Source organism: Chiloscyllium plagiosum, chromosome 36, assembly GCF_004010195.1.
Source record: "Chiloscyllium plagiosum isolate BGI_BamShark_2017 chromosome 36, ASM401019v2, whole genome shotgun sequence".
Lineage (NCBI taxonomy): Eukaryota > Metazoa > Chordata > Chondrichthyes > Orectolobiformes > Hemiscylliidae > Chiloscyllium > Chiloscyllium plagiosum.
The window spans coordinates 5,232,526-5,251,758 of record NC_057745.1 but is presented as its reverse complement, the minus strand read 5'-3'; the positions used below and the strand labels follow the sequence as shown (position 1 = coordinate 5,251,758).

At 43.4% G+C, this 19,233-nt stretch overlaps 1 protein-coding gene across 1 annotated transcript in view; it reads left to right on the top strand.

Annotated features, from left to right (window-relative positions):
* LOC122540838 (integrin alpha-11-like) overlaps window positions 1-12,293 on the top strand; it is a 192,465-nt gene extending 180,172 nt beyond the window's left edge. Inside the window, exons 26-28 of the mRNA XM_043677055.1 lie at window positions 143-238; window positions 9,833-9,946; window positions 10,973-12,293. Of these exons, the coding sequence (XP_043532990.1) occupies window positions 143-238; window positions 9,833-9,946; window positions 10,973-11,071 (309 nt within the window). The 3' untranslated portion in view covers window positions 11,072-12,293. The remainder of the gene's footprint in view (window positions 1-142; window positions 239-9,832; window positions 9,947-10,972) is intronic.
* Window positions 12,294-19,233: the final 6,940 nt, after the last annotated feature.

Genomic DNA, 19,233 nt, shown 5'->3' with positions numbered 1-19,233 from the left:
CAGTGGGGAGAGGGAAGGTGGGGGAGAAGGGAGGTGGGGAGTCATGGGGAGGGCAGTCAGGAGGTGCAGGGCGGGAGGAGACTGAATGAAAACTAGTCTCCACTTTCTTACAGCGAATGTTTTTTTGTTTTTTGATTTTCAGCTCAAGTTTAGGTCTCTGCTACTCGTTACCACGGCAACCCTTGACATTTGGGAGCCCAGAGCAATGTTTCTAAAGGATTCGGCCCGGAGCCGGGAGGTGAGTCAGTCAGTATTCTCTGTTCTGGGTCACAGCCCGGCACCTCTCTGACTGGGGAGATAATCGAGTACTGGGCTCAGGAAACATCAACCTGACAGGATGGAGCTGAGGTCAAACTGAGCCGCAGTGGGATGGAGGACGCTGAAAAATGATAAAATCACAGTATCTATCTAACAGAGGCTATTCGGCCCATCTTGTCTCCGCCAGTCTTCTGATAGATCCCCTCCCCTCCTGGCATTCTTCTGCCTTCTCCCGGGGACCCTGCATGGTCTTCCTTTCTGGATAAGTCCAGATTCCTCTCTTGAGGACCAATCTAGACCCTCACCACTCACTGAGGAGAAAGTGAGAACTGCAGATGCTGGAGATCAGAGCTGAAAATGTGTTGCTGGAAAAGCGCAGCAGGTCAGGCAGCATCCAAGGAACAGGAGAGTTGACATTTCGGGCATAAGCCCTTCCTCATTCCTGAAGAAGGGCTTATGCCTGAAACGTCGATTCTCCTGCTCCTTGGATGCTGCCTGACCTGCTGCGCTTTTCCAGCCACACATTTTCAGCCCTCACCAATCACTGCCTGGTGGAGATTTGTCCTTGCTTTCAGTGCTCTCGAGGGATCAATCTCTCCCCATCTAGCCTTCATGAGTCTGAAGACTTCAGTCAGATCCCCTTTACCCCAAAGGAGCCAATCATTAAAACAGGACTTTTACAGACATAAGACCTCCAGGGAGGGACAAAGAATTTAACCTAATAGACAGCTTTCACTATAAGTTGCCCCTTGACAAAATACTATTCCTGGGAACACATTTACTCCGTCAACAAGTGGGTTACAGGCATTTCCAATCTACCAGTCTCCCATACTTTGTAACCATCAGAATATGATGTATCTGCTGACCTGCAACTTCTCTCTCTCAGTCATATCTTTTACACGTTTTTTTCTAATAGGGAAACCTTTCTGTTGTAAATCTCATTTTTTAAAATGTATTATCTTTAGGGTGTTTTCTCAACCTGCATTTAGACAATTCCAACTAAGGAAATAAAACTATAATAAGCCTGAATAATTCTCAAAAGTCATGACTGTCCCCAGTGTTCTTTTGGGAAGGAAACCTGTCATCTTTACCCCAAATGTGACTCCAAACCCACAGCAAATTGGTTGACTCTCAACTGTTAGGAATGGGGAAGAGACACCAGCCTTGCCTGTGATGCCCACATCTATTAAAGGAATAGATTTTACTTTAGATTTTAAAGGCATTAAAGAGCATGGGGCAGAACGTGGGAATGTGATACTGAGATAGAGGATCAGCCACAATCATATTGAATGAGAGAACAGGCTGGGGGTCTGCATGGCCTACTCCAGCTCCCAGTCTCTCTGTGATTGGAGGAGCAGGGAGGAGTTTGCAAAGTTGCCAAGGGAAATGGTCCAGTCAGATTTGCTTTTCTTTTTTATTATATTTTCTGTTTCAATGGGAGTAGGTATAGCTTCTGTCTCCATTTTCATTCAGGTTTCAGATGGTGCAGTGCTGACCTCTGGTGGACAAATCTGCATTACCTCAAAACAATTAATCTAATCTCCAGAAATTAAAGAACATAAAACCATAGAATATCCACAGTGCACAAAGAGGCCATTTGGCCCATCAAGTCTGCACTGACTCGGCAAACAGCACCCCACTCTATCCCATTTACCATTGCTATCCCACCTGGCCTGCACACTACAGGGCAATTTAGCATGGCCAACCCACCTAATCTGCACATCTTTTGCCTATGGATGGAAACCACACCCAGTGGAAACCCACGCAGACACGGGGGAAAACATACAAACTCCACACAGACAGTCACTCAAGGTTGGCATTGAACCCAGGTCCCTGGCGCTGTGAGGCCGTAGTGCTAACCACTGAGCCACCGTGCATTCCTGTAGCGTTTTTCAACAGCTTCTTCCCCGCTGTTATCAGACTTCTGAATGGACCTCTCCAATTTCAAATGTAATGTTGACCTCACTCTTTGTGCACCTTCTCTGCAGCCATAACGTTGTATTCCTCACTCTGTTCTATTATCTTAATGCATTGTGGGTGGTATGATCTGCACACAAAACAAAAATCTTTTCACTGTACCTAGGTACATGTAACAATAATAAATCAAATTAAATGATCCTAAAACATCCCAAAGCACTTTGGGACCAGCAACACCATTATTTTGTTTCCTGAAGTGTACTCACTGCTGTAATGTAGGAAATGCAGCAGACGATTTCTGCAGAGCAAGCTCCCACACACAGTAGCGTGATAATAGCCGCTGGTCTCCTTCAGAGAAGAAAGCATTACTCACAAGTGCATGGATGCAATGGGCTCAACAGTCCCCAGGAAAATTTGCTCGAGTCATTCAATTGGAGAAAAGTTGGAAACAGAATGGAAGGAAATGGTGATGAGACACTCCTCCAATCACACGCTGGTTCCACTACTTCCTTTTGTTAGTGAAACTTCAGCAGCAAATGTGGGAGAGATACAGCCTGCAATACCAGGGTTAGCAGATTCAGCTTGGCCTGTGTTTACTAGAGGGATGAGAGGGCTGGATAGACTAGGTGATGCTTCCCCTAGGTGGGTGAGTCCAGAACTAGGGACATAGTTTCATGGTACAGATGAGGAAAGATTTCTTCACTCATAGGATAGTGAACCTGTGGAATTCTTTCCCAAAGGCGACTGTGGTAGCCAAATCACCAGATATTTAAGAGATAAATTTTATTTTAGGTTTCAAAGGCATTAAAGAGTGTGGGAGGAAAGTGGGAATGTGATACTGAGATAGAGGATCAGCCACAATCACATGGAATGAGAGAACAGGCTGGGGGTCTGCATGGCCTACTCCAGCTCCCAGTCTCTCTGTGATTGGAGGAGCAGGGAGGAGTTTGCAAAGTTGCCAAGGGAACCAATTCCAGGGGTTGATGGAGTGGAGGGAGTTGGGTAGTATCGAAAGCTACCTTTGGCTGGTATGGCTGTTGTCAGGGTAACCAAAGCCAGAATAGTCTTTTGCCGGACGCAAGAGATTTTGCTGTAAGGGAGAAGAGAGGAACAGAAGATCGTGGAGAGGTGTGGGGGAAGAGGGGAGATTGGAAATGGGTTGCAGAGAAGAGAAAACAATTTTAAAAAGGTATCAACCAAGAAATATTCAGCTCACTACCATCCAAGAAAACTGACTCACCAAAATCATGAGTTCCTTGTAAGGGAATGTGGAATCCAATTTATTTAACTATGATACATGGAAAAATACAATGGATCGACTTTATTGAACAGTTAATTGTTAAATTTAAATCTGCGTTTGTGATTGGAGATGCAGTGACTGTCTGGTTTACATCTTCCAGCTTTGTAAGGTTACTGTGTTTCCACTGAACAATGATCTCACCAATTCACAGGTGTTTTTATTATAACAGATTCTTGTGGGTAGAAGTGACTATTATTTTGAAAGAAATCTTGCATTAACTTAAGCCTTCTACCAATTGAAATACCGTATGGTGTCTAAAAAAAAAGTGTTTTGCTTTTGTATTGTGGTTAAATGTTTCATGGAGAGTTGGTAATTATAGAGGGTATTGGTGAATTATTCCAATTCTGTTTCTGGGTAAATCGATATACCCCGTATGTTATCAACATAAACAGAGTATTGTAACTGTGTTGCGACATAATCTAATAAATTAATGAGAATGAAAAAGGCGCCCTTCAAAAGCAAAAGATAGCCCCTCGAAAATCCAAAAATATCCTTCAAAACAAAAATCACAAGAAGCCCTCAGAAAAGAAACGATCCTTTAGGAAATCTGTCGTCCTTGCTCCAGACAAACAGCAATGTGCGTAGTTCTTTACAGATCCCAAGGCCAAATAGGAATCGGGAACAAATGCTGAACTTGCCGGTGATACATACATCCTGTAAAAGAATTCCTTTTAAATGTGTTTGGTCCATTTGAATCTCAGCTTTCCATTTCAACCACTGTCACTGATCAGAGATTTGAGTATAGGCGTTGGGACAATGTGTTGAGACTGTACAGGACTTTGTTGAACCCACTTTTGCAATACAGTCGGTTCTAATATAATACAATAGACCAGAAGTTGTGCAATCTCACGTTATAAGAAAATCGCGGAATAGCCACGCCTTTTAAGCTAATGGGGCTGGAATCCTGTTATAGCCAATACCCTAAGGAAGGTACGTGTTCTACAAATAATGGTCTAAATTCTTCAATCAAGTTAGAGCCAATTCATGTTAAAGAAACACACATTATAGCAGAAACGACTATGTGGTGTCCAGTTCTAGTTGTCATGTTGTATGAAAAATATTACTAAGCAGGAGAGGGTTCACAGATTACAGGACGTTGCCAGGATTGGAGGATTTGAGTTACAGGAAAAGACTAGATAAACTGGGACATTTTTTTTTAACTGGAGCGTAGGAAGCGGAGGGGTGATTTTATAGAGGTTTATGAGATGATGAGGGGTATAGAATGGTAGACGTCTTTTCCCAAGGGTGGGAGATTTCAAGACTAGGGGGAATATTTTTAAGGTTAGAGGAGAAAGATTTTAAAAAGACATGAGGAGAAATTTACTTACACACGGAATGGTTCGGGTGTGGAATGAATTTCCAGAGGAAATGCTGGATGCAGGTACAGTTACAATGTTTAAAAGACATTTAGATATGTACTTGGATAAGAAATATTTGGAGGGTGGGCCAAGTGCAGGCAGGTGAGACTGGTTTAGTTTAGGAAACTTGGTCAGCATGTACTGGTTGGACCAAAGGGTCTGTTTCTGTGCTGTATGATTCTCTATGATTCACCGCAGGTTTTCTTTCCTCGCACAGATCATGTATCTTTGGAAGCATGATATTTCTGAACATGCAACATTCCCTGAGTGTATAGGAATGTTGGAACATTGGAAACAGGGGGGAAGTCCATAATACATAGGAGCAGAAATTAGGCCATTCAGTCCATTGAGCCTATTCTGCCATTCAATCCATGGTTGATAAGTTTCTCAACCCCCTTTCTCCCCATAATCCTTGATCCTCAAGAACCTATGTATCTCCATCTTAAGTATACTCAATGACCAGGCCCCCACAGCCTTCTGTGGCAGTGAATTCCACAGACTCACCACTCTCTGGCTTAAGTAGTTTCTCCTTATTCTCATTCTAAAAGGTCTTCCCTTAGTCTAAGGCTCTGCCTTCGGATCCTAATCTTTCTTACCAATAGAAAGATCTTCCCAAAATCTACACTGTCCAGCCATTCAGTATTCTGTAAGTTTCAATTAGATTCCCCCTCATCCTTCTAAACTTCAACAAGTATAGACCCAGAGCCCTCAAACGTTGTACATATGTTAAGCTGGTCATTCCTAGGGTCATTCTCGTGACCTTCGCTGAACATGCTACAGGGCCAGTACATCCTTCCTGAGACTATGGGGCCCAAAACAGTGCACAATACTCCAAATGTGGTCTGACCAGAGCCTCAGAAGTACATCCCTGCTTTTATATTCAAGCCCTTTGAAAATAAATGCCATTGTTGCATTTGCCTTCCGAACTACTGACTCAACCTGCAAGTTTACCTTGAGAGAATCCTAGACTAGAACTCCCAAGCACTTTAGACTTCTGATTTTCTCCCCACTTAGAAAATAGTCCATGTCTCTATTCTTTCGAACAAAGTGCACGACCGCACACTTCCCCACGTTGTATTCCATCTGCCACTTCTTTGCCCACCCTCCTAATCTACCAAATCCTTCTGCAGCCTCCCTGCTTCCTCAATGCTACCTGTCCCTCTACCTACCTTTGTATTATCTGCAAATGTAGCCAGATTGGCCTCAGCACCTTCATCTAAATCATGACTGTATAAAGTGAAAAGTTATGGTCCCAGCACTGAGCCTAGTGGAACACCACTTGTCACTGGCTGCCATCCTGAGAAAGACCCTTTTATCCCCACTCTCTGCTTTCTGCCAGCCAAGCTTCTGTCCCTGCTTAGTACCTTGACTTGACACCATGGGCCCTTATCTTGCTCAGTAACCTGCTGGGCGGCACCTTGTCAAAGGCCTTCTTGACGTCCAGATAGATAACATCCATTGCCTCTCCTGGGTCTAACCTGCTCATTACTTCCTCAAAGAATTCTAGCAGATGTGTCAGGCATGACCTATTCTTGATTAAACCATGCTGACTTTGCCCTATTTTACCATACACTTTCAAGTATTCAGAAATCGCATCCTTCACAATGGATTCCAGGATCTTACCCACAACCGAGGTTAGGCTAATCGATCTGTAATTTTCCATCTTTTGCCTTACTCCCTTTTCAAACAGGAGGGTCATGTTAGCGATTTTCCAGTCCTCGCGGATCCTCCCTGATTCTAGCGATTCCTGATGAGGAAGGGCTTGATCTAAGTCAGTCAGTGATATAACTGATAGTCGTGACATGAGCAGAACTATGTGAGGCAGTCTGAGACAGAGGCAGTGAAGGAAGCAGCACTTTGTATTGAGCTGTAGTGACATATCGGGGTCAGTTAGCTGGACCGCCACTACATGACAGAGTAACGCCAACAGCGCCTGTTCAATTCCCACACCGGCTGAGGTTACCATGAAGGACTCTCCTTCTCAACCTCTCCTCTTGCCTGAGGAAGAATGACCCTCAGGTTAAACCTCCACCATCTCTCTCTAATGAGATAGCAGCCCTCTGAGACTTTGGGAAATTTACTAGCAGTGTTTATAGAGAGAAAAAAAGTTGAATTACTTTATGATGACCGCATCAAGATTTCTGGTTATACAGTCAGTCATTGTAACCAGACTGCAATGGTTACAATGTTACAGACAACTCAGTTCCATGCAGCAGGGGACAGGAACAAACTGAGCCTTAGAATAAGCTCAGACCAGACCAAGGTACAAACCTCCACCTCTTGGCCAAGCTTTATCAACGGCTGATCAACATTTCAACACTATTTTCCCACCTCAAGCTCCATATCTCTAGATCCCATGAATTGTTGTTCGGTTTGGCTCCTAAGTACTGAAGAGGAGACACTGGCCTCGAAACATTAAATCTGCTTTCCTCCCACACATGTTGGCAGACCTACTGAGTTTCGCCAGCAACTTCTGTCTTTGCTTGGCACCTAAGTGACCTAGCTCCAATTTTAAGACAATGTCCCCTTTGTTCTTGATTCTCCTACCAGGTGAGAGTGATCTCCCATCTCCCAAATATTTCATCATGTGACGAATAAAGGCTCAGTCAAAAGGGTGGCACGGTGGCTCAGTGGTTAGCACTGCTGCCTCACAGTGCCAGGGACCCAGGTTCGATTCCCAGCTTCGGATGACCATCTGTGTGCAGTTTGCACATTCTCCCATGTCTGTGTGGGTTTCCTCCCACAGTCCAAAGATGTGCAGGTTAGATGAATTGGCTGTGCTAAACTGCCCACAGTGTTCAGTGATGTGGAGGTTAGATGCATTAGTCAGGGTAAATGTAGAGTTATAGGAGAATGGGTCTGGGTGGGATACTCTCTGGAGGGTCATGGAACATAGAAGAATATAGCGCAGTACAGGCCCTTTGGCCCTCGATGTTGTGCCGATCCAAGCCCACCTAACCTACACTAGCCCACTATCCTCCATATGCCTATCCAATGCCCGCTTAAATGCCCATAAAGAGGGAGAGTCCACCACTGCTACTGGCAGGGCATTCCATGAACTCACAACTCGCTGAGTAAAGAACCTACCCCCAACATCTGTCCTATACCTACCACCCCTTAATTTAAAGCTATGCCCCCTCGTAATAGCTGAATCCATACGTGGAAAAAGGTTCTCATGGTCAACCCTATCTAAACCCCTAATCATCTTGTAAAAGGGACCTAAGGGGCAACTTTTTCATGTAAAGGGTGGTAGATGTATGGAATGAGCTGCCAGAGGAAGTGGTGGAGGCTGGTACAATTACAACATTTAAAAGGTATCTGGATATGTACATGAATAGTTTAGACGGATATGGGCCAAATTCTGGCAAATGAGACTAGATTAATTTAAGATGTCTGGTCGGCATGGATGAGTCGGCGTGGGCAAAACCGTGGAAAATGGAGTACAGTATGGGTAATTGTGAACTTATCCACTTTGGCAGGAAGTAGAAAAGCAGTATATTGGTTAAATAGAGACTGCAGAATATAATTGGTTTTGAATGGGGTTGGGGGTGTTGGACAGGGTGGGGGCGGTGGCTTGCACGCGGTTTGCTGCTGCCTCGTGCCCTGAATGGGGAGCAGACCTAACCAAGCCCCAGAGGAATCAATTAACCGAATAATCAATTATCTGAACAAAATAATTTCCACCCATCTCGTTCAGATAATCGAGGTTCCTCTGAAATTAAAGATGGGCGGAGACATCACAAAGGGTCAAAGTGCAATGTAGCTGATTACAAAATGTGGAGTGTTTAACAATGCAGTCTCTGAGAGAGCTCTCCCCTCAGTCCCAACTCCCTGTGTTCTCTCTTGGAGAGAGAGAGAGTGCGAGAGAGCGAGAGGAGGGTCTCATGACTATGCATCGGGATATAGTCATATCCTGATCTCTCGCTCTGTCTGTGGGTTGGTGATTTGGGATTCTTCTCCTGACCTCTCTCACTGTCGTCACACTCATTTCCCTAGCTCTCTTGGTAGGATTGATAGAACACAGAACGTAAAACATTACAGCGCAGTACAGGCCCTTTGGCCCTCGATGTTGCGCTGACGTGTGGAACCAATCTGAAGCCCATCTATCCTACACTATTCCATTCTCATCCATATGTCTAGCCAATGACCATTTAAATACCCTTAAAGTTGGCAAGCCTACTACTGCTGCAGGCAGTCCGTTCCACCGCCCCACTATTCTGTATAAAGAAACTGTCCTGTATCTATCACCCCATAATTTAAAGCTTTGTCCCCTTGTGCTAGCCATCACCATCCAAGGAAAAAGGCTCTCCCTGTCCACCTTATCTAACCCTCTGATTATCTTGTATGCCTCAATTAAGTCACCTCTCAATCTTCTTCTTTCTAATGAAAACAGCCTCAAATCCCTCAGCCGTTCCTCGTAAGACCTTCCCTCCATACCAGACAACATCCTGGTAAATCTCCTCTGCACCCTTTCCAAAGCTTCCACATCCCTCCTATAATGCGGTGACCAGAAACCAATACTCCAAGTGCAGTCACATCAGAGTTTTGTACAGCTGCAGCATGACCTCATGGTTCTGAAACTCAATCCCCCAACTAATAAAAGCTGTGCCTTCTTAACAACCCTATCAACCTGGTGAGCAACTTTCAGGGATCTATGTACAAGGGCACCGAGATCTCTCTGCTTATCCACACTGCCAAGAATCTTACCATTAGGCCAGTACTCTGTATTCCTGCTGCTCTTTCCAAAGTGAATCACCTCACACTTATCCGCATTAAACTCCATTTGCTACCTATCAGCCCATTATGTTTTGAGTTTGACCATGGGCATGGATGGGGAAGGGAATTGTATTGGCAGCAACAGACATCTCTCCAGATAAGGTCCCCATGAGGAGTTGTGATCGATGAGATGTTGAAATTAGTGCAATATGGAGGAGGAAATCATTGAAGAGAAAAGATACAACAGCTTCCTGTTATAACTCACCTGTACCTCCCCTTATAGATTACACTTCACCTGACCAAGCAGCATGAGTCCGAGGTCTCCATCTGGATTATAATTGGGAGTTTGTTGGGAGGTCTTCTCCTGCTTGCACTCCTCATTCTCGCTTTATGGAAGGTAAGTCGAGTATTTCCCCACAGCCTGAGTATTATTCCTTCCAGCATTGCAAACAAGCTTATCCAGCCTCGCTTGGAGTGGCTTCCAGTTGGGAAGGTGGGAAGGCGGGGACTGACAGCCATAGCATCTCTCTTCATCGCTTGCGTTCAGGAGAGTTTTATTTGCAGTTGGCTGCCCCAAATGAAAGTTGAGTGGTTCACGTTGACATGACGACACAGCAAATATGGTCTGTAATAATACAACCTATCAGGCCACTTACAACTGCCTTTAGAGATTATACAGAGTTTACTCTAAATTGCTTTCCATGTCGTGACTGCTGAGCAGTCGATACACTGACTCATACTGGTCCCATCATTAATGTTTGCAACATGGAACAGGTTCAGCAACAACTGGGGCTGTGTGCAGGATGGGTAGCTGGTCTTCCTTTGAAAGCAGCTTCTAAGCTCCCACCTCCTTCCACAAGGACAGCAATTGAATGTGGTTGCGACCACATGATTGTACTGCAGACAACACCAACAAGGCAACATACAAACCAGTGACCAACAAACCAAGATCTCAGACAGGTCTCAGGAGTGCTACTGACAGGACCTGTCAGCTTTGCCGAAAGATGCCAGGATCATTACCCCATAAACAATGGAGCATAGTTAGACCATAACTGTTCACTCATTTGTGGGGGTGTTCATGTTTGATGTAACAGCCTCCAATGACCTCTGGGAACTGGAATTCTACAGGCATTGAGAGCTTGGTATGTTTTAGTTTGAGGATAAGGGTATTAAGAGCGAGAGAGGTTGGTGGAACAAAGATACAGACCAGCAGTGATCGAATTCGATAGAGCTCAAGGGAGCGAATGGCCTGCAGCTACTGGTCTTTATCATCCAATGCCCAGACAAGTCTCCTCCCGCTTCCACCAATGATAACAAGGGTGAGCAGAAGGGCCAGGCTAGGCTGACACATCAGCATTAATTCTGTGATCTGAATCCAGCTGCCTTAAGATTAACCCTGTCCTTTCATTTCTTTGCCCCACAGCTTGGCTTTTTCCAAAGTGCATACCGTCGGAGGAAAGAAGCCATGGCAACTGGAAATGGCTCAATTGAGCAGTCATCAAAGAAAGGCACAGAACATTGAAATCTCAGAAACGTTAAACACAAGAAGGTGCAAATTCACACACAGCAATAATCAGGTGACATCAACTGGCAAAACAGTAGACCAACACTGAGTAGTCAACTCGTGCACCTATCAGGACATTGATTTTGCTTGTGGTGCCACACACTTTGATTCATTATCTCTAAGGTGCAGCAACACGTTATAAACCCCAGAACACAATCCCCTCCCAACCCCAAATGAAAAGGAATATTTTAAACAGAGGAGCAATGTAAGTGACATTTCTCTGTTTGGAAGCTTGAAGCGTGAGAGAGTGTGTGCCTCTTTCTGCTAAAAGGAAAACCACCAATAATGCACAGCCACATTGCAAGTACACTACCACGGAGGAGCCAGTGCCCATTTTACACCATCAAGAATTGTACCTGCCCCTTTAAGTGGCAAACAGGGCCCAAACCAGACTGATGATGTACTTTGTGGAACCTCGGCTACTTTGCAAATCCCTGAAGTATTGTTTAGGAAATACCGACTAGCTCCAATCTTTGTCCATTGGTTCCAAGAGTTGTGTTTTGAAGAAAGTGAGGAATAATTTGCATATGATTTATGGATTGTAGATATTTTTAATTAAAGTATCCTCCCGGTGATCCTTCATCCATCACATACCTTCCTTTAGGCATGAGGGAGGTAGTCTATTCAGGTCTCATATCCCTCCTTACCTCAACACAGTGGGAAGGTCCAACACGGAGGGAGCAGCCCAGTCTGGATCTGTGTCCAGAGTCCCACTGTAGACCCCTCCCTTGCCTCATAACAAAGAGCAAGTTTATCCATTTATCAATCTGCTAAAACTAACCCAAGGTGATTAAATAACCACGGATGTCCTCCTCCACTGTAAATGTGTTTCCTTCATTTTACCAAGCTCAGCCTATGAATGTTTGTGGCTTTCTAGGGGAGGGGTGCCCTCTGAGCTGAGGTAGTGGAGACAGATGAACACTTATGGAATTGTAGAGGTAAGAAAGAATGAACAGAAAGTCACAAATCACAAGATTAAACCTGTGGATTAGTTGGACATTGTGGAGCTGGCATGACTGAGTGTTTACAGCTCAGAAACAGGCCATTCAGCCCAACAGGTCCGTGCCAGTGTTTATGCTACACCTGAGCTTCTGCTCACTTCTGACCCGTCTCAATATATCTTGTTTGATGTGGAGGTGCCGGAGTTGGACTGGGGTGGATAACGTCAGAAATCACAGTACACCAGGTTATAATCCAACCGGTTTATTTGAAATCATCTGACAAAGGAGCAGCGCTCCAAAGGCTTGCGATTTCAAATAAATCTGTTGGATGATAACTTGATGTCATGTGACTTTTGACTATATCCTCTAGACCTTTCTCTGTGTGTTAATGTAATCCGCTTCCCTCCCCCACCCCAAAGTACAGAACAATCTCGATTATCCAAACATCAATTATCCAAATTTCAGATTATCCCAACAAGATCGAGGTCCCGTAAAAATGCTATCCATTATCCAAACAATCCTTTATCCGAACTCTCAGTTATCCAAACAAAATACTCCCTGCCCATCTCACTCGGATAATCGAGGTTGTCCTGTATATTTAGCCCGTTTCTCTCAGCCCCCATTCCTGGCAGTGAATCCCATATTCAAACCACGGCAAAATTTGTCTTGAAATCGCAGTTAGATTTGTTAGCGGCTAGCAATATTTACAGGGCCTCGTTCTGCTCTTAACTCTGAGTGGAGCTACTGGGCTGATTCTCCTGAGCCACAGGAGTTATAGTGAGCTTTGTGACAGAATCGAGTGAGATGTTTGCTGAGGCAAATCTCAGTGTGCTCAGCACCCTCACTCCATGTTTTGACAAGCAGCTGGCTCCTCACTTGGCAGCACTGAATCACCAGTTAAAGGGGATTATTACTTGTTTAACACCTGACAGCCCAACTCACCTTCACTAATACTCTGTATCTGCGTTACCAAATGCATAAAAAAAGCGAGTTTGGTGTCGAGAAAACTCGATGTGGAAACCATGGGATCCTGGTTCAGTTAAGTCCAGGCCAGCCTCATTGCAGGGGGCAGGGTTGGAAAGACGCTCTCCACATGAGGAGTAAGATAACAAATGAGGTGAGGTAAGGTACAGTGAGAAAACTCATTGGAAATTCCTCTAAATGCAACTCTGACTTAACCAAAGAAAAACACAATAAGATTCAACTGTATCTTTTTACATAAATCCAATCAGACCCATTCTTAAAGATCAACATCAGCAAGTTTAACATTTCCCATAAAATGGGCAAAGGCTTATTGTAACTTTTCCACACCTGGTCTCTGACTCCTCGCTAGCAAGTATTTTATGCACAAACTTTGGGATTAGGTTTCTGGTCACATCAATCAGAAAGGATGGGAAAAACCGAGATTCCTTTCTCTCAAGAGGAGAATGCTGCTGAGGCAAGGCAAAACAATTATGGCTTGGGAAGTCTTATCTATGGAGACTCCAGGACCATCCCAGAGGATTGGCAACCCCTACTAGGCCATACATAACACGCTTTGAGAAATATATGAACCAGCTCAGGCAGACATGATTGGGCCAAAACTGTACTTTCAACGTTTTTTAAAATTCACTTGCAAATGTGAGCGTCACTGGCTGGATCAGCATTTCCTACCCATCCCTTGTTGCGTGAGAGAAGGTGGTGGTGAGCTACCTCCTTGAACCGCTGCTACAGTCCACATGCTGTGGGCTGCCTCACGCCATTAGGGAGGGAATTCATTCAATAGATCCAGCTGTTATTGATGCTTATCATTGTACTAGATATGCAGTCGGGAGGATAAATGGAGGCAAATTGATTGTGGAATAAACAAGGGGAAATTGCTTTTGTGATTGGTTTAGAGACCTGGGATCAAGGGTCAGAGGGGTAAAGTTCAATCAGAATTGCTATACTTAGTTGCCTTCTACTGGCTGTTGCTGCATTATGGCCAAGTATAACCTTGATCATAAAATCTGTAGTTGGAAGCCAACTGACCTTTAAGCCCCAATTTTGACCTTAATAGAACACAAAATTGGGCAGAAATCTGTCCACTGCTAGTGGGTGTTTAAAAGCAGGGATATAGAGTCTAGGGATCACAACAGTTACTACAACTTGGCTTTCAAACCTCAAAACCGCACCACAGCATCAGCCTTAATTTTGTGCTCAAGTCGAGAGATTGGGACTTGAACCTTTTGACTTTCTGACAGAGCAAAGAGTGTTACCCACTGAACCTGTTTACGGGGGGGGGGACACCTACCTGAACCAGGGCATTACCGATCTGCACTGTACTTCAAGCATTTTCTGGGATTATTTATCTTTATCAATGTGTCTTTACAACAGATAACTGAACATCGTAAATTGCAGTATAAACGTTACAGCCAGCGAACCATTGTAATGGCCAGCATTTCAACAGTGTGTAAATCACACCTGAATACAGAGAGCTTGTAAAAGCTGTCTAGCAATGCACGACTGAGAGGAGATTTCACACTAAGTTCTCAACCAAAATAACCTAATGAAAAGTGTGTAAAATTTCTATGCTGTGGACATTTACAGATTCTGTATTATATGTAAAACAACTCTTTTGTATATGTAAATATTTGGAAGGAATTTGGCTTTGTAATTCAGAGTGTTGACAATTTGTAATTATATGAACAAAGACTACTTGCTTTGATGTCCTAAGACATCGGATGGACCGAGTGCTTCAAAGAAAATCAGATGTTACACTATTACTACGGTTGCTTCTTATTACTTGCACATTCCTTTATGACGGGTGGTCTTAGCTGGCTGATTTCAGCAGGAACAGCATTAGAGACCCTTCACCTTAACCTGTGCATGTTGATTGGGGGGCACCGGGGTGGAGGGTGGTGGGGAATGCAGGGTCATGGAAGGGAAACCAGCCATTCCGGGGTGAGTCTTGTCAGCAAGTGTATCATTGTTCTTAGCTGGTCAAGTAGCTCATCCCCACAGTCATTCCTAAGAAATGACAACTAAAGTGTAGGCGCCCAACTGGGTAAAGTTGTTGCTGACATCCACCCCACCCCACCAGCCCCATCACCTTTTTGGGGACTGGATGGTAGAAGAATGTAATAAAAGGATGGCCTGTGGAAAGACAGAGGAAGCTTCAACAGAGAATGTGGAGTTATGTCTGCACAGTGCTGGCCAGCTCCCCCCACCCAAAGGCCAATGCAACAGGCCACATACCACCTAAGACTCCATTGTGTCTGATCACAAAACATCAACGGTAAAATAGTCTACCCGTGTTGTCAAGTGTGGGTTTTTGTAATGGATATACGCAAATTTTAAGCTGTCACTGTTTGCCACATGTATCTGCCAGTGGTCCAGTGAGCTGATGTTGATTATTGTCTTGGTCTACTTAGATTAGATTAGATTATCTACGGTATGGAAACAGGTCCTTTGGCCCAACACATCTACACCGACCCTCTGAAGAGTAAACCACCCAGACGTATTCCTCCACCCTATATTTACCCCTGATTAATGCACCTAACACCATGGGCAACGTAGCATGGCCAATCCACATATCCTGCACATCTTTGGATTTGGGTGGAAACCGGAGCAAACCCACGCAGACACAGGGAGAATGTGCAAACTCCACAGACTAGAGGAGACTCTCTAACGTCAGTAATAAACAGCTCAATGATCGCAGACTTGGAAGTGCAGTTATGATACACACTTAGGCGTACTGCAATGTTCCTCATTGGCCCAACTATTCTGCTGCTTATAGCAGTGATCTGTGCATCAGTGCAAGTAGTTCCCTAAATGCAAACTATCCAACATTAGTTCCCTGAGGAAAAGGAAGGGATCTATACTTCCAAGTGGTCTTCGCTCCAATCCTCCTCCCACTGATATTCAGGCCTTTTGACAAGAACATGAACTTGTATTTGTATAGCACCTTTAACATAATGCCTCCAAAGCAATTCAGAGGAGCGCGATCAAGCAGAATTTGATACTGAAGCAGAGATATTAGTATTGGAGACCAAAGACTTTGTCAGATAGATTTTGAGAACAATGGCAATTTAATCAGCAAAAGGAATAACTTTACAGGAAGAAAGTCTCTAATAATGAGGTTATAATTATTGGATACAATCCCATTAATTTCACTGTTCAAGAAATGGAAATGGGGATTTGGTTGGATGGTAAAGGGAATGGTTATAATGAAAGATTATGGTTCTGTGCCTCAGAGCAGAGAGGTTAAAGAATGCATCAGCCAGCAGTGAATAAAATTAAAGGATTTGATGATAAAAGGGGAGGAAGAGTCTCGCCTCGCAAAGAATCATGAGAAAAAAGATTACGAACTTTGGAACAATTTTAAGAGCTTAAAGGAGGCTAAATGGAATTCTGACATGATATGGAAGACAGTACTACAAGTGGGTATGGAATCTAAACCAATCAAATGGGAACTGAACACTTGAATAAGAAAATAAAAACATACTTTTGAAAAAAAAGAGAATGGGTTTGGGAAGCAGTTTTGCTTTCTCTTGCATACTGCTATTAAATGTAGACATGGTTCCCCTCCAATATTGTTCCCTTTGTTCTTTTAATGCTAATTCACTTTTGGTTACAGCTAGCCTGATGAGACGTGTGCCCCACTTTTCAGTTTTACTTTGTCACACAACAATCAGATTCCTGGGAGAAATGGGTTGACTGGTTAAGAATAGCTAAACAGTTTATGCCTTTATTATTAGATTTCAGAGAATGTGGGGCGATTTTCTCGAAACGTACAGATTCTGAAGGGGTTTGACAGAGTAGATGTTTCCACTAGTGGAGGAATCTTGAAATCAGGTACATAGTTACGGAATAAGGGAATACTCATGCAAACCTGGGATGCAAAGGAATTTCTTCTCCCAGAGGGAAGTGAAAAACTAGAATTTTGTCCAAATCACTGAAAGCAATTAAAGAGGAGACAGATATTTGAAGCACCAGGGATTTGAGATGGCAGAAGTTAAGGCCTGGGACAAATCAGCCATGATCAGATTGAATGATGGGCGAGTACAAGGAGCCAAATGGCCTATTCAGTTTCTTACATGATTATGAGTGAATAGGATTTGGAATGTATTAACTGATCAGGTGTTGGAAACAAATTCAATAAGAGCTTTCAAAAAGGAATTGTTTAAATATTTAAAAAGGAGAAAAAAATTATAGGGCAAGAATGGATGAATGAAACCGTTCAGGTTGCTCTTTGTAAGAACTGATGACATAGACACAATGGCCCGAGTATTGAACGTACACTACTGAGCTGTTTCTATGATTCTAACATTTTTTAACTAAGGCCCGGAATGTTCATAAGTTATTATATTCCTTCCCTGTGAAGGAATGCCCTGTGAATTCTTATTCCTAACAATTTATTATTTACATTTCAGTCAGGCCAGAAGTCAAATTGTAATTGAGGAATCAGTAGAATTACAACATAGATAAAGACAATTATAAAAACCTTGTTATCGTTGGAAATATGCATATCACGCAGACTAAGCAAGACGCATGCCGATGAAAATTGCTACAAACCAACTATTGGCGAGAAATGATAGAAACATAATGAAGCAAGGTGGAATGGTTATGCCAGGGTTAAAATCTTGTTATGACAAATGGTGAATTTTGAATTCAAGAGTCTAAAGATGACCATTGTTGATTGGCACAACAACCCATCTAGTTCACCAACGTTCTTAAGGAAACGTAATTTGTTATCTTTATCTGGATTGGCCTAGACGTGACTCCAGATCCACAGCAATATGGATGACTTTGAACTGCACTCTGGGCAATTAGGAATGAGCAATAAATGTTGATCAAGCCGACAATACCTACATCCATTGAAATGAATAAAAAAAACCACAAAAGCAAGGGATCACTGTTTCAATTGAAAGGAGCCTCATTGCAAAATGTGGCTTATTTGTGTTACCTTGTTTGTGCCCATTGCACAGAAACCACTAGAGAAAGTGAGCTAAAGTTCAGGAAAACAGAACAGATAATCAAGTGAAGACAGCTTTTCCATCAAGGTTTCACACCAATAATTAGATTGCTTTGTTCGATGTTACAACCGTACAATAAGTCATTCACGAAGCAAGCAAAAAGTCTTTGGTCAAATGTAAATATTTTTTTTAGATTGGATTACTTTACAGTGTGGAAACAGGCCCTTCGGCCCAACAAGTCCACACCGACCCGCCGAAGCGCAAACCACCCATACCCTAATATTCTCAATTGAGTTAGAGATTGACAGTAAAGTCACTTGCTACAGAAGTAGAGGGAACAACTAAATGAAGATATTGTGGTAAATTCTTCTGATCGGTCTTCTGAGTGTAGAACCTATATCTAACTACCTACAGCCAGAAGTGCAAATTTTTTACCCCTTACCTAACATTACGGACAATTTAACATGGCCAATTCACCTAACCTGCACATCTTTGTGACTGTGGGAGGAAACCGGAGCTCCCGGAGGAAACCCACGCAGACACGGGGAGAATGTGCAAACTCCACACAGTCAGTCGCCTGAGGCGGGAATTGAACCCGGGTCTCTGGCGCTGCGAGGCAGCAGTGCTAACCACTGTGCCACCGTGCCGCCCACTATGGAGTTGGTGAACTAGATGGGTTGTTGTGCCAATCAACAATGCTTTCATGGTCATCTTTAGACTCTTGAATTCAAATATGGAGGAAAACAAATGGCTGTGATCAAAATGGACTTGTGAAAAGTTGTTCTTGAGCATATATATCGTTGGTATATTGCAGGCATCACTGAAATCTGTCCAAAGTAACACCTCTTACTGATTTTTTTTTCATCGTTTTTAAATCTGCAGTAAGGTGGTACTTGGGGTCTATAAGTGGAAGCAGTTTTGTAGTTTTAAATTTGATTTGCATTTCAATCTTTTGACATAGAGGAAAAGACCAGTTTTGTTTCATTTATATGAAAAGTGAGCTGACGGGATTTCTGGAAATTTATTTATTTACATGCATTTGATAGTAAACAGCTGAGGTAAACTTTTCAGTCATTGGAGGGGTCGGAGGGGTGAAAGGAGAAGTGAATAAAACTGATATCTCACAACAAGGTCTAGCATCATAAAAAGACAAACATCCAGAAGCAGGTGTGCAGATTTGAATACAGATTCGGTAACAGTTCATTTTCCTTTGGTGCAAAAAAACTTAAAGGAAGAGCACAGT